A 10,896-nucleotide genomic window follows, 5' to 3' on the forward strand; every position below is an offset into this window, starting at 1 on the left:
AAGAGTTCTGATTAAAAAGGGTGAAAAGGACACGTAGGTCTTGGTTTGAGCAGACACAAGGAACCATAAACACAGCGCAGTTTAATAACACAAAGCCAAACGAGGTATTTATGCTAATATCTGGGTAATATTTATGTGTGGCTATACAGAGGATTAGCATTTATCTACATTAGGGATCAAAGTCATTACTCAAACAGTACAATATGTTTTCTTTTGTCTTGTTCTAAGATAACAATTCTAAGATTTTTATAGATATACACACACTTTATTGGGGGGTCAAGCATCAATGGTGTGTTTATGATAACTACCTAATTTTGGTGTGTGTCACTGAAGCATCACAACACTTAAAATCATGCAGATGAAGGTCAAGAGCTTGTGTTAATGTCCACGACAAAGATTCGAAAAGAGGGAAAATGTGAGTTTTGTGACAATCTTTTAATCATGGCTGGTTTAAGAACCGCAGCAACTTGTAATTTGAAACTTCTAGGATTTGACACAAAATAGTGCAAAAATATCCCGTGTAAAAGCCTTATCGATGAGAGAGATCAGAGGAGAAATCAGGAACTCTGAAGTAACCCAAATACCTTTATAGTTATAACTGTAATGAGCAGAAACATATCTCACAATACTCAACTGATCAGACTTTGATGTTGATGGGCTACAACTGCAGAAAACCACATCAGACTTCACTCCTATCAGCCAAGAACAAGAATCCGAACCCATGAACACGGATTCAAACAAACTGGGCAGTTAAAGACTGGACAAAGGGCAGGGTTTAGTTTGTTGGGCACCAACTACAAACTTCCTACACTGAGACTGTGTTGCGTCTTGTGGTTACTCCTGGCTGTGGTCACATTAGTCATTGTACCACTTCCCTGACGTCTGGCTCTAACAGCAGGGGGAAAGCCGATCCCTTACTCTCCTACTACAGGCTCCATGGAGGTATCGATCCAGTCAGGGAAATTCCAGCACGGTTTCTCCCAGAGAAATGGCTCTCGGTGCCAGACATTGATCACCACCTCAACCTGTTCCCTGGAGCTACGCTTACAGTCACGCAGCAGCTCCGATTGCTCCTGAAGGAAATGGCAGATAGCAGGGTTTGATTCTGGATGCAGTTTCAATGAAGTGGAGTGAGGAGTGTAAGGTGGACAAAGGCTTGTCTTATTCTCTCTCTCTCACACACACACACTCTTCCTTTCCTCTCGTCCATGTCCATTCAATTCCTGGCTGCTGATGTTAGCTGGAGAAAGACGGTGCTAGCTGTTGATTACAGTCACTCTTGCTGTGATTTATTTTTATGTGGTAAAATGACAGAGGGTGAATTGAGTCATGTTGCGGTGTCAGCCCAGTGATATAGACTGAAAGCCTAGAGTGTAGATCACACTGGACGAGGCTAATCTGCACCAGTGAGGGGCATCTTTCAGCGTGTACATGTTACACTTCTGGATCAGGGTCATCTAAAAAAAAAAAAAAAATCCATTCCATTTTCTCCATATACACTGTTTAATGCAGTTTTAATTTACAGTGTGGAAAATGTTCTTCAGATTTACTGTTCTTCAATGTTCTTGAAGAAGTATTGAAGAAATGTTTTCAATACTTATTGGCCAAGTTTCTATAAGCTTTACGCATCTGGATTTAGGCAGATTGTCTCATTCTTCCAGGCAGATTGGATGGAGAGCATCTTTGATCTTCCGTCTTCTGGTCTCTCCACAGATCTTCTGTTAGGTTCTGTTTTTTGATTAGATCAATTAAGGGCATGTTTACTTTGAGTCTGAAAGCTCAGTCTTCACACCAGTCTGAGGTTTTGTTCAATCTGGAGTAGGTTGAGTGTATGGCTCTGTCCTCGGTGCCACCACCACCATGCTTCACCCTAGGCATGGTATTTGACCTGTCATACCACAGAGTCCTTTAAGTTCCTGCTGTATGGCTTTTATCCATTACAATGGCCATTGGGTTCTTTCTAACAAGGTTACTGAGTTCTGGTGCTTTCAAACTTCTTCCATTTCACAACGATGGAGCTTTAATCAATGTAAAACCAAACTTTCAAAGCTTTTTGAAATTGATTTTCATCTTCATCCAGATCTAGGTCTTGACACAGAGGTGGTTTTGAATTTGACACGAGTTTTGGAGACAATTCCAGATAATAAAGAAAAAAGGATGAATCTCAGCTCAATTTGGGATTGCTCAAGACAAGGGTCAATACCGAAGATACTGACCTCATTAAACTAACGTGTCTTATAATTAACGCCTTGCTGTACGAGCGTACGAGGCTGGGTTTATTCAGCGTACAGTACATTTGACTTCTGTGCAGTATTCATTGAGTGTTAATGTGACACTGTAGAGATCTGCTGGCACAGTGAGCGTTCAGCGGAGACGGACAGATGGGAGTCGGCTGGAGGCGTGTTGGAGCACAGCACTGACAGCGAACACACACCTATTCCTCCTGATTAGTGCAAATCTTTACAGAGCTAAAAGTACATCATGTTGTTGTATCAATATACTACTGTTGTGTTTTTATTTGTTATGAGCCAAAAAAATCATGATTATGATTAAAACTTGTGTGTTTGGTGGGGTTTTTTTTCCCCCCAGATGAAACATGTCCGGCTAACGTGTGGGACTCGAAGAACCGCGGCGTCAATGGGACACAGAGGGGAAAGATCGTCTGGAGGCTGGAGCCTGGGCCTTATTTCATGGAGTGTGAGTGGATTTTATTATTTTCAGCATTTCAGTTTAAAGCAGCCTTCTAAATGCCTGTGGACTAAACGTAATAAAACTTGATTTTATTGGTATTTTAATCTATTTTAATATATATATATATACAGTATATAATGTACTGTATGTGTTTTTGTGTGTATGCACACAGCTGAGACCAAAATCTGCTTCAAGTATTATCATGGAGTGAGTGGAGCTTTAAGAGCAATGACACCCTGCATCACTGTAAAGAACCCTGGTGTGCTGGTGAGTGTGTGTGTGTGTGTGTGTGTGTGTGTGTTTATATGATTATCCCTCAGGCCCCACTGTGTTGTGTTAGGGAACTTCACCTGAAAATCTGCTCTTACCTTCCAGAGCCAGGAACATCCCCTTAGGTGACGATGAGTATATGATGCAAAAGTGTTAGAACCTTCTCAGATCTTACCCACACGGTGGTTGTAAAGAATGTTTCACCATCTTCTACTAGGCTGAGAAAAATCTGTTTCCCAAATCAAGCCTCGAACCATACTAGGCAAAAAACGGTTTATCTTTTATACATCATACATACTAGGATTATTTGTCTTCATGGATGCTTTAGTTGAGCACTTTAAGGAGCTCAGAGCATAATGTTGCATGTGTATGATGTGGAGAGTGTTGGCCAGTTCCACAGAGACCGTATAAGGTTCACTGGCATGCCGAGAATTCTCCAGCTCCTGCCCCCTGCCCCTGAAACACTTAGATGTGCACTTAAGAGAGACGTACACACAACTGGAGAAAAGTTTTTTCACACACACACACACACACACACACACACACACACACACAGTGTTCAAGCTGGTTAATTAGATTATTTGAATATTTGATGTATTGTGGTTTGTTGAGACCACGCCTACTTCACTAGGACTGACAGATACAAAAGACACGCCTCCTTCGCTCAAACGGACAGGTACAGAGACAACACCTTTATTAGAACTGACAAATACAAAGAAACACTTCAGTAGAATTGATACATAGGACACGCCTCCTTCATTAGGACTGACAGATACATAGGACACGCCTCCTTCATTAGGACTGACAGATACATAGGACACGCCTCCTTCATTAGGACTGACAGATACATAGGACACGCCTCCTTCATTAGGACTGACAGATACATAGGACACGCCTCCTTCATTAGGACTGACTGATACATAGGACACGCCTCCTTCATTAGGACTGACTGATACATAGGACACGCCTCCTTCATTAGGACTGACAGATACATAGGACACGCCTCCTTCATTAGGACTGACAGATACATAGGACACGCCTCCTTCATTAGGACTGACTGATACATAGGACACGCCTCCTTCATTAGGACTGACAGATACATAGGACACGCCTCCTTCATTAGGACTGACAGATACATAGGACACGCCTCCTTCATTAGGACTGACTGATACATAGGACACGCCTCCTTCATTAGGACTGACAGATACAAAAGACACGCCTCCTTCATTAGGACTGACTGATACATAGGACACGCCTCCTTCATTAGGACTGACAGATACATAGGACACGCCTCCTTCATTAGGACTGACTGATACATAGGACACGCCTCCTTCATTAGGACTGACAGATACAAAAGACACGCCTCCTTCATTAGGACTGACTGATACATAGGACACGCCTCCTTCATTAGGACTGACAGATACATAGGACACGCCTCCTTCATTAGGACTGACAGATACATAGGACACGCCTCCTTCATTAGGACTGACAGATACATAGGACACGCCTCCTTCATTAGGACTGACAGATACATAGGACACGCCTCCTTCATTAGGACTGACAGATACATAGGACACGCCTCCTTCATTAGGACTGACAGATACATAGGACACGCCTCCTTCATTAGGACTGAGTGATACATAGGACACGCCTCCTTCATTAGGACTGACTGATACATAGGACACGCCTCCTTCATTAGGACTGACAGATACATAGGACACGCCTCCTTCATTAGGACTGACTGATACATAGGACACGCCTCCTTCATTAGGACTGACAGATACATAGGACACGCCTCCTTCATTAGGACTGACAGATACATAGGACACGCCTCCTTCATTAGGACTGACTGATACATAGGACACGCCTCCTTCATTAGGACTGACAGATACATAGGACACGCCTCCTTCATTAGGACTGACTGATACATAGGACACGCCTCCTTCATTAGGACTGACAGATACATAGGACACGCCTCCTTCATTAGGACTGACAGATACATAGGACACGCCTCCTTCATTAGGACTGAGTGATACATAGGACACGCCTCCTTCATTAGGACTGACTGATACATAGGACACGCCTCCTTCATTAGGACTGACAGATACATAGGACACGCCTCCTTCATTAGGACTGACTGATACATAGGACACGCCTCCTTCATTAGGACTGACTGATACATAGGACACGCCTCCTTCATTAGGACTGACAGATACATAGGACACGCCTCCTTCATTAGGACTGACAGATACATAGGACACGCCTCCTTCATTAGGACTGACTGATACATAGGACACGCCTCCTTCATTAGGACTGACTGATACATAGGACACGCCTCCTTCATTAGGACTGACTGATACATAGGACACGCCTCCTTCATTAGGACTGACTGATACATAGGACACGCCTCCTTCATTAGGACTGACTGATACATAGGACACGCCTCCTTCATTAGGACTGACAGATACATAGGACACGCCTCCTTCATTAGGACTGACTGATACATAGGACACGCCTCCTTCATTAGGACTGACTGATACATAGGACACGCCTCCTTCATTAGGACTGACTGATACATAGGACACGCCTCCTTCATTAGGACTGACAGATACATAGGACACGCCTCCTTCATTAGGACTGACAGATACATAGGACACGCCTCCTTCATTAGGACTGACTGATACATAGGACACGCCTCCTTCATTAGGACTGACAGATACATAGGACACGCCTCCTTCATTAGGACTGACAGATACATAGGACACGCCTCCTTCATTAGGACTGACAGATACATAGGACACGCCTCCTTTACTGACAGATACATAGGACACGCCTCCTTTACTGACAGATACATAGGACACGCCTCTGGGTTGTTGATTGGAGGCTTGTTTATGCCCCAGCACTGCCAAGCTGCCGTTGTTGGGCCCCTGAGTGAGGCCCTTAACCCTAACTGCTCCAAGGTCACTGACCCTTTGCTTTAATTTGGGAAGAAAGAATTTCACTGTGCTGTAATGGACACGTGACAAAGAAAGGCTTCTATTTTATTCTAATTAAAAAGAGACGCATAATATTTTTGTGCAGTTACGCACTTTCATGCAGCTTTTGCACAAATATGGAGTCCGTGAGTCGTATAAATGTGCAAGTGCACTGTTAAATAATTTAGGAGCATGCACTAAATGAACTGTAACCATCTCCTTCCTCCCTCTTCCTCTCTCTCCTCATCTATACCCGTGTGCCTTACAAGCAACTGGCACAAATTCATTTTATATGAAACGTCTGCGCACTAATCCTGTGAATTGTGTTACGTTGGCGAACAGCCAGGCTGCTGTGATTTATTATACCGTGTGTCCAGATGGCCCGAGCTTAGTGTAGTCCGTCTTTCAGCGTGAAGGGCGATTTCTATGGGTCAACTCTCCATCATGGATGGGGAAAAAAACAAGAAAGGGTGTAGCTGTGTGTTTAGATTCTTCCTTTCTTTCTTTCTCCCTCTCCCTCCCTTCCTCTCTCCTTGATGTAGGCTGGAACAGGAGGACAAGTGGATGGCCAGTCTGTGGCTGAGCATTGCCGGAAACTCGTCAGCTTCACCTTATCAGGTAGCTAGAACCAGGAATTAATAAATAAAAAGAATATTTTTTGTGTAAAAGCTTGCACATTTACACCTCCACATGCGGCCTGCATGTCTGCACTGCCTCCCTGTGGACAAAGAGTGTCAATACAAGTTAAAAGCAAACGTGTGATTACTTGCAGATTTAAAGGTGGGGTCTCCGTTGTTTGAAAGCCATTGTTGACATTTGAAATCACCAAAACAAACACGCCCCTAACCCAAATGGGTCCCACCCCTGTTTTGATAGCTCCGCCCACACATACACCAGACAAGTATATCCCAAGTATAACCCAGACAAATATTATGGCGGAACCTGTTGGGGCAGCTGACCGAGGGGATATTTTTATCAATAAATGAACACAATAAGTAATACTACAGTAATACAAATGTGTTTTTGTAGTACTGTGTGTTGTACCGTGAAAGGTTTAGCTCCGTTTCACGCTGAAGACGTTCAGTTCTCTCCAGCGCTGGAAAGCTGATCCTATATTAACACGTCCTACTTCTTACCTTATCGTAATCCTTTCTTCGCTTTCTTTCTTTGTTTTTATCCTCCATGTCAATGTTAAAACCGCTTTCTGCTAATGTCACACATGCGCACTGAACACTCTCTCTGCCCATATCGACAAGACACGCCCCTTTCTGCTCATTGGCTACACATTTGTTTTGTTTTTGTTTTGTTTGTCGTCCCGACGCAGTTTTCTGAAGCATTTCTCAAACAACGGAGACCTCACCTTTAAATGATATAATACATGGTATATAAACTTTTTGTTTTAACATTGTTTGTGACAAATATTAAAAAAAAAAAAAGATGTACATTATAAATAATAATAATAATCTATAATAATAAGACTATTTTAGCCAATGTTTCTGATGTGTTTTATATATTCAAATTTAATTTACAAAATTTGCTTCACCTCATGTTCAGCTTTGATAATGTGTGTGTCTGTGTGTTTTAAAGACATCAGAGCTCAGGGCCTTAAGAAAGGAATGTTCTTTAATCCGGACCCGTATCTGAAGATGAGCATCCAGCCTGGAAAACGCAGCGGCTTTCCTGCCTTCACACACCACGGCCAAGAGAGACGAGCCTCCATCATCTCTAACACCACCAACCCTGTGTGGCATGGAGAGGTCTCACACACACACAAACACACACCAGTACACATATACAGTGCATTGTGCATGTGCAGATGTGCATGTGCAGACTGAACACTTGGCTTATGGTATAACAGTTATCTTGTACACTCTACCTAGTAGTGTTAATTTCGTTAGACGAGACGAAATATGTTCGTCAACAACCTTTTTTTTTCATGACTAAGACGAGACGATGACGAAACTGCACCACTGTCCAAAAACGCTGACTAAGACTAAATTAACATGCGTTATTGTTGACGAAAAAAGACGAGACGAAAATGTTTTGTATAAAATAAAAACTAAGATAAAATCTCTCTTCATTTTCGTCTACAATTGTCTCTGCTTTTTCATCAGCTGTTACGCCTTTAAAATATTGACAACGAGTTCGCGGCTTCGCGCTGTTTAGTGTGTGAGTAGAAAGAATTTGTCCGAGCACAAGTCCACCCCTGGTCTAGTCTTTTTGTGTTAAATTATATTTCCTGTCTCTGCACAGGCTCTTTTATTGTACATGACAGCTTATGTCCCAATGACCGGTCTTTGCATTACGATTAAAAGCAGTAACAATAAAGTAAAAAATGTGATGTGCGGTCAAGTTCGAGTGAAACAGATGTGAAACACTTTTTTTACTGAAATGTTTGTCAGTAATAATCTCAGTAATAATGTGTTATTTTAAAAAAAGACTACAATTTTTTGACTAAAACTAGACTAAAATTAAAAGACTTTTAGTCGACTAAAACTTGACTAAGATACCTTGAGTTTTCTTTTGACTAAAACTAGACTAAAATGACGAGACTTTTAGTCGACTAAAACTTGACTAACAAAAAAAGATACGTGAACGACTAAATATGACTAAAACTAACAAGGACATTTGGCACAAGACTAAGACTAAATTAAAAATAGGTGACGAAATTAACACTACTACCTAGTGCATTATATGTAACGCACATTAAATGAGAACAGGTTAAAATGTACGTTGTTAAAAGTACATGTCTGCTTTTGCATACTTTAAAAATAAATAAAGAAATTAGTATTAATGGCTGTCTAATCTAAAAGCTGTATCAGAGACGGATTAGTTTGAGTTTTAATGCTCTTCCAGATTCCTGTAGTTGTGTATGCGTAAATATACCGCCGTTTATATCTTTATAACATTGTCTGTCCTCTTGTAGAAATACACCTTCGTCGCACTCATGACAGATGTTCTGGAGATCGAGGTGAAGGACAAATTTGCTAAGAGTCGGCCAATCATCAAGCGCTTTTTGGGTCAGCTGACCATACCTGTGCAGAGACTTCTGGAGAGACATGCGGCGGGGTTCGTCACAGAGCACTGACTACAAATATATTATCTTTAAGAAGATTTGTAGATTCCAATGTTTATTTTTTTGTATATTAATATTGCGTTGTTGCCATGTTTGTGTGTGTGTATGTATGTATGTGTGTTTGTGTGTGTGTGTGTGTTTGTTTGTGTGTGTTTGTGTGTGTATGTATGTGTGTTTGTGTGTGTGTGTTTGTGTGTATGTTTGTGTGTGTGTGTGTTTGTGTGTGTGTTTGTGTGTGCATGTGTGTGTGTTTGTGTTTGTGTGTGTGTTTGTTTGTGTGTGTGTGTGTATGTGTGTGTGTGTATGTGTGTTTGTGTGTGTGTGTTTGTGTGTGTGTGTTTATGTGTGTGTGTGTGTGTTTGTGTGTGTGTGTTTGTGTGTGTGTGTTTATGTGTGTGTGTGTGTGTGTTTGTGTGTGTGTGTTTGTGTGTGTGTTTGTGTGTGTGTTTGTGTGTGTGTTTGTGTGTGTGTGTGTTTGTGTGTTTGTGTGTGTGTGTTTATGTGTGTGTGTGTGTGTTTATGTGTGTGTGTGTGTTTGTGTGTGTGTGTGTGTGTTTATGTGTGTGTGTGTTTATGTGTGTGTGTGTTTGTGTGTGTGTGTTTATGTGTGTGTGTGTTTATGTGTGTGTGTGTGTGTGTTTGTGTGTGTGTGTTTATGTGTGTGTGTGTGTTTGTGTGTGTGTGTGTGTGTGTGTGTGTGTGTTTGACCAGGGATCAGCCTGTAAGCTATACTTTGTGTCGCCGTTTGCCCACGGACCATGTAAGTGGTCAGCTTCAGTTCAGGGTGGAGATCACATCTACTGGACACGAGGGTGAGTAGGAGTGAGCAAGAGCAGCTGAACCAATAGGAGTCAACTAAAAGGGTTAATCCAATGGGGGGGTGGGGTGGGGGTGGGGCTGAACCAGTGGGAGTCCATGAACGGGGCTGAACCATTGGGTGTGGAACAGTGGGGCGAAATAAATAACGTAAACAAGTGAGAAATGACCCAATGGGTGTGAAAGAATTTGTTTAAGAAGAAGTGAAGCAGTGCTGCTGAGCGAGAGAGAGGCTAAAGCAACGGGGCTGAAGCATTAACATTAAACATATAGAGCATAATGACTGGAACAGTGTTAATGGGGCTAAACACATAGGGAATATTTATGTCAAACTGAATGAGTAACAGAACGTAAGAGAGGAAGAATCTTTATCTGGGACAGAATGTCAGGGAACGGAGGCAAATGTAGGTTTGGGATTGAGTGTGTGTGTGTGTGTGTGTGTGTGTGTGTGTGTGTGTAGGTGTGTGTGTAGGTGTGTAGGTGGAAGAGTGTGACTGAATAAATGTGGGGACAAACATGTGGCAGTGAATAAGGAGAGCAAATCATGTAGGAATAGCAGGAGTGGGAGTGTATAATGTGTGTAAGCAGGTTACTAGACGTACATCATTGCTAATGTATTTATTATCGCTTGATCAGATATTATGGGCTCCCTCCTGGGGGCCTCTTCTGTGAACGGAGACCCGGGCAGCCCCTCTGATGACGAGGACGTGGTCCCTCCATCTGTCCGCATCCCCAGAACTGCATCTCCAACCTGCTCTGAGGGTTCTATCCATAACGAGGCCTTTAGGACTGACGACGGTCCGTCGGAACCCGATGAAGAACGCAATGTTAGGGAAGTAGTCATCGATTTAGGACACACCCAGAGGCAGACATCTCTCAATGATTATCTCGACACCATTGAGGCTCCACATGGTCCTGGAGAGCGACCCCTTGGAGCGGCGTCACCCAAACTGCGTTCCAGCTTCCCCACTGACACGCGGCTCAACACCATGCTGCACATCGACTCGGACGAAGATGAGGAAGCACACGTCTCTCTAGGGATGGCCAATGGAGTCGCATCTGAACAGG

At 42.7% G+C, this 10,896-nt stretch overlaps 1 protein-coding gene across 1 annotated transcript in view; it reads left to right on the forward strand.

The window, feature by feature from the left end:
• The window catches only part of hecw2b (HECT, C2 and WW domain containing E3 ubiquitin protein ligase 2b), a 44,567-nt gene that overhangs the window by 18,023 nt on the left and 15,648 nt on the right, over nt 1-10,896 (forward strand). Inside the window, exons 3-9 of the mRNA XM_060860113.1 lie at nt 2,590-2,697; nt 2,864-2,958; nt 6,479-6,554; nt 7,524-7,693; nt 8,863-9,005; nt 9,724-9,824; nt 10,465-10,896. The exon at nt 10,465-10,896 is cut by the window's right edge and continues 191 nt beyond it. Of these exons, the coding sequence (XP_060716096.1) occupies nt 2,590-2,697; nt 2,864-2,958; nt 6,479-6,554; nt 7,524-7,693; nt 8,863-9,005; nt 9,724-9,824; nt 10,465-10,896 (1,125 nt within the window). The remainder of the gene's footprint in view (nt 1-2,589; nt 2,698-2,863; nt 2,959-6,478; nt 6,555-7,523; nt 7,694-8,862; nt 9,006-9,723; nt 9,825-10,464) is intronic.

This window comes from Tachysurus vachellii, chromosome 24, assembly GCF_030014155.1.
Source record: "Tachysurus vachellii isolate PV-2020 chromosome 24, HZAU_Pvac_v1, whole genome shotgun sequence".
NCBI lineage: Eukaryota > Metazoa > Chordata > Actinopteri > Siluriformes > Bagridae > Tachysurus > Tachysurus vachellii.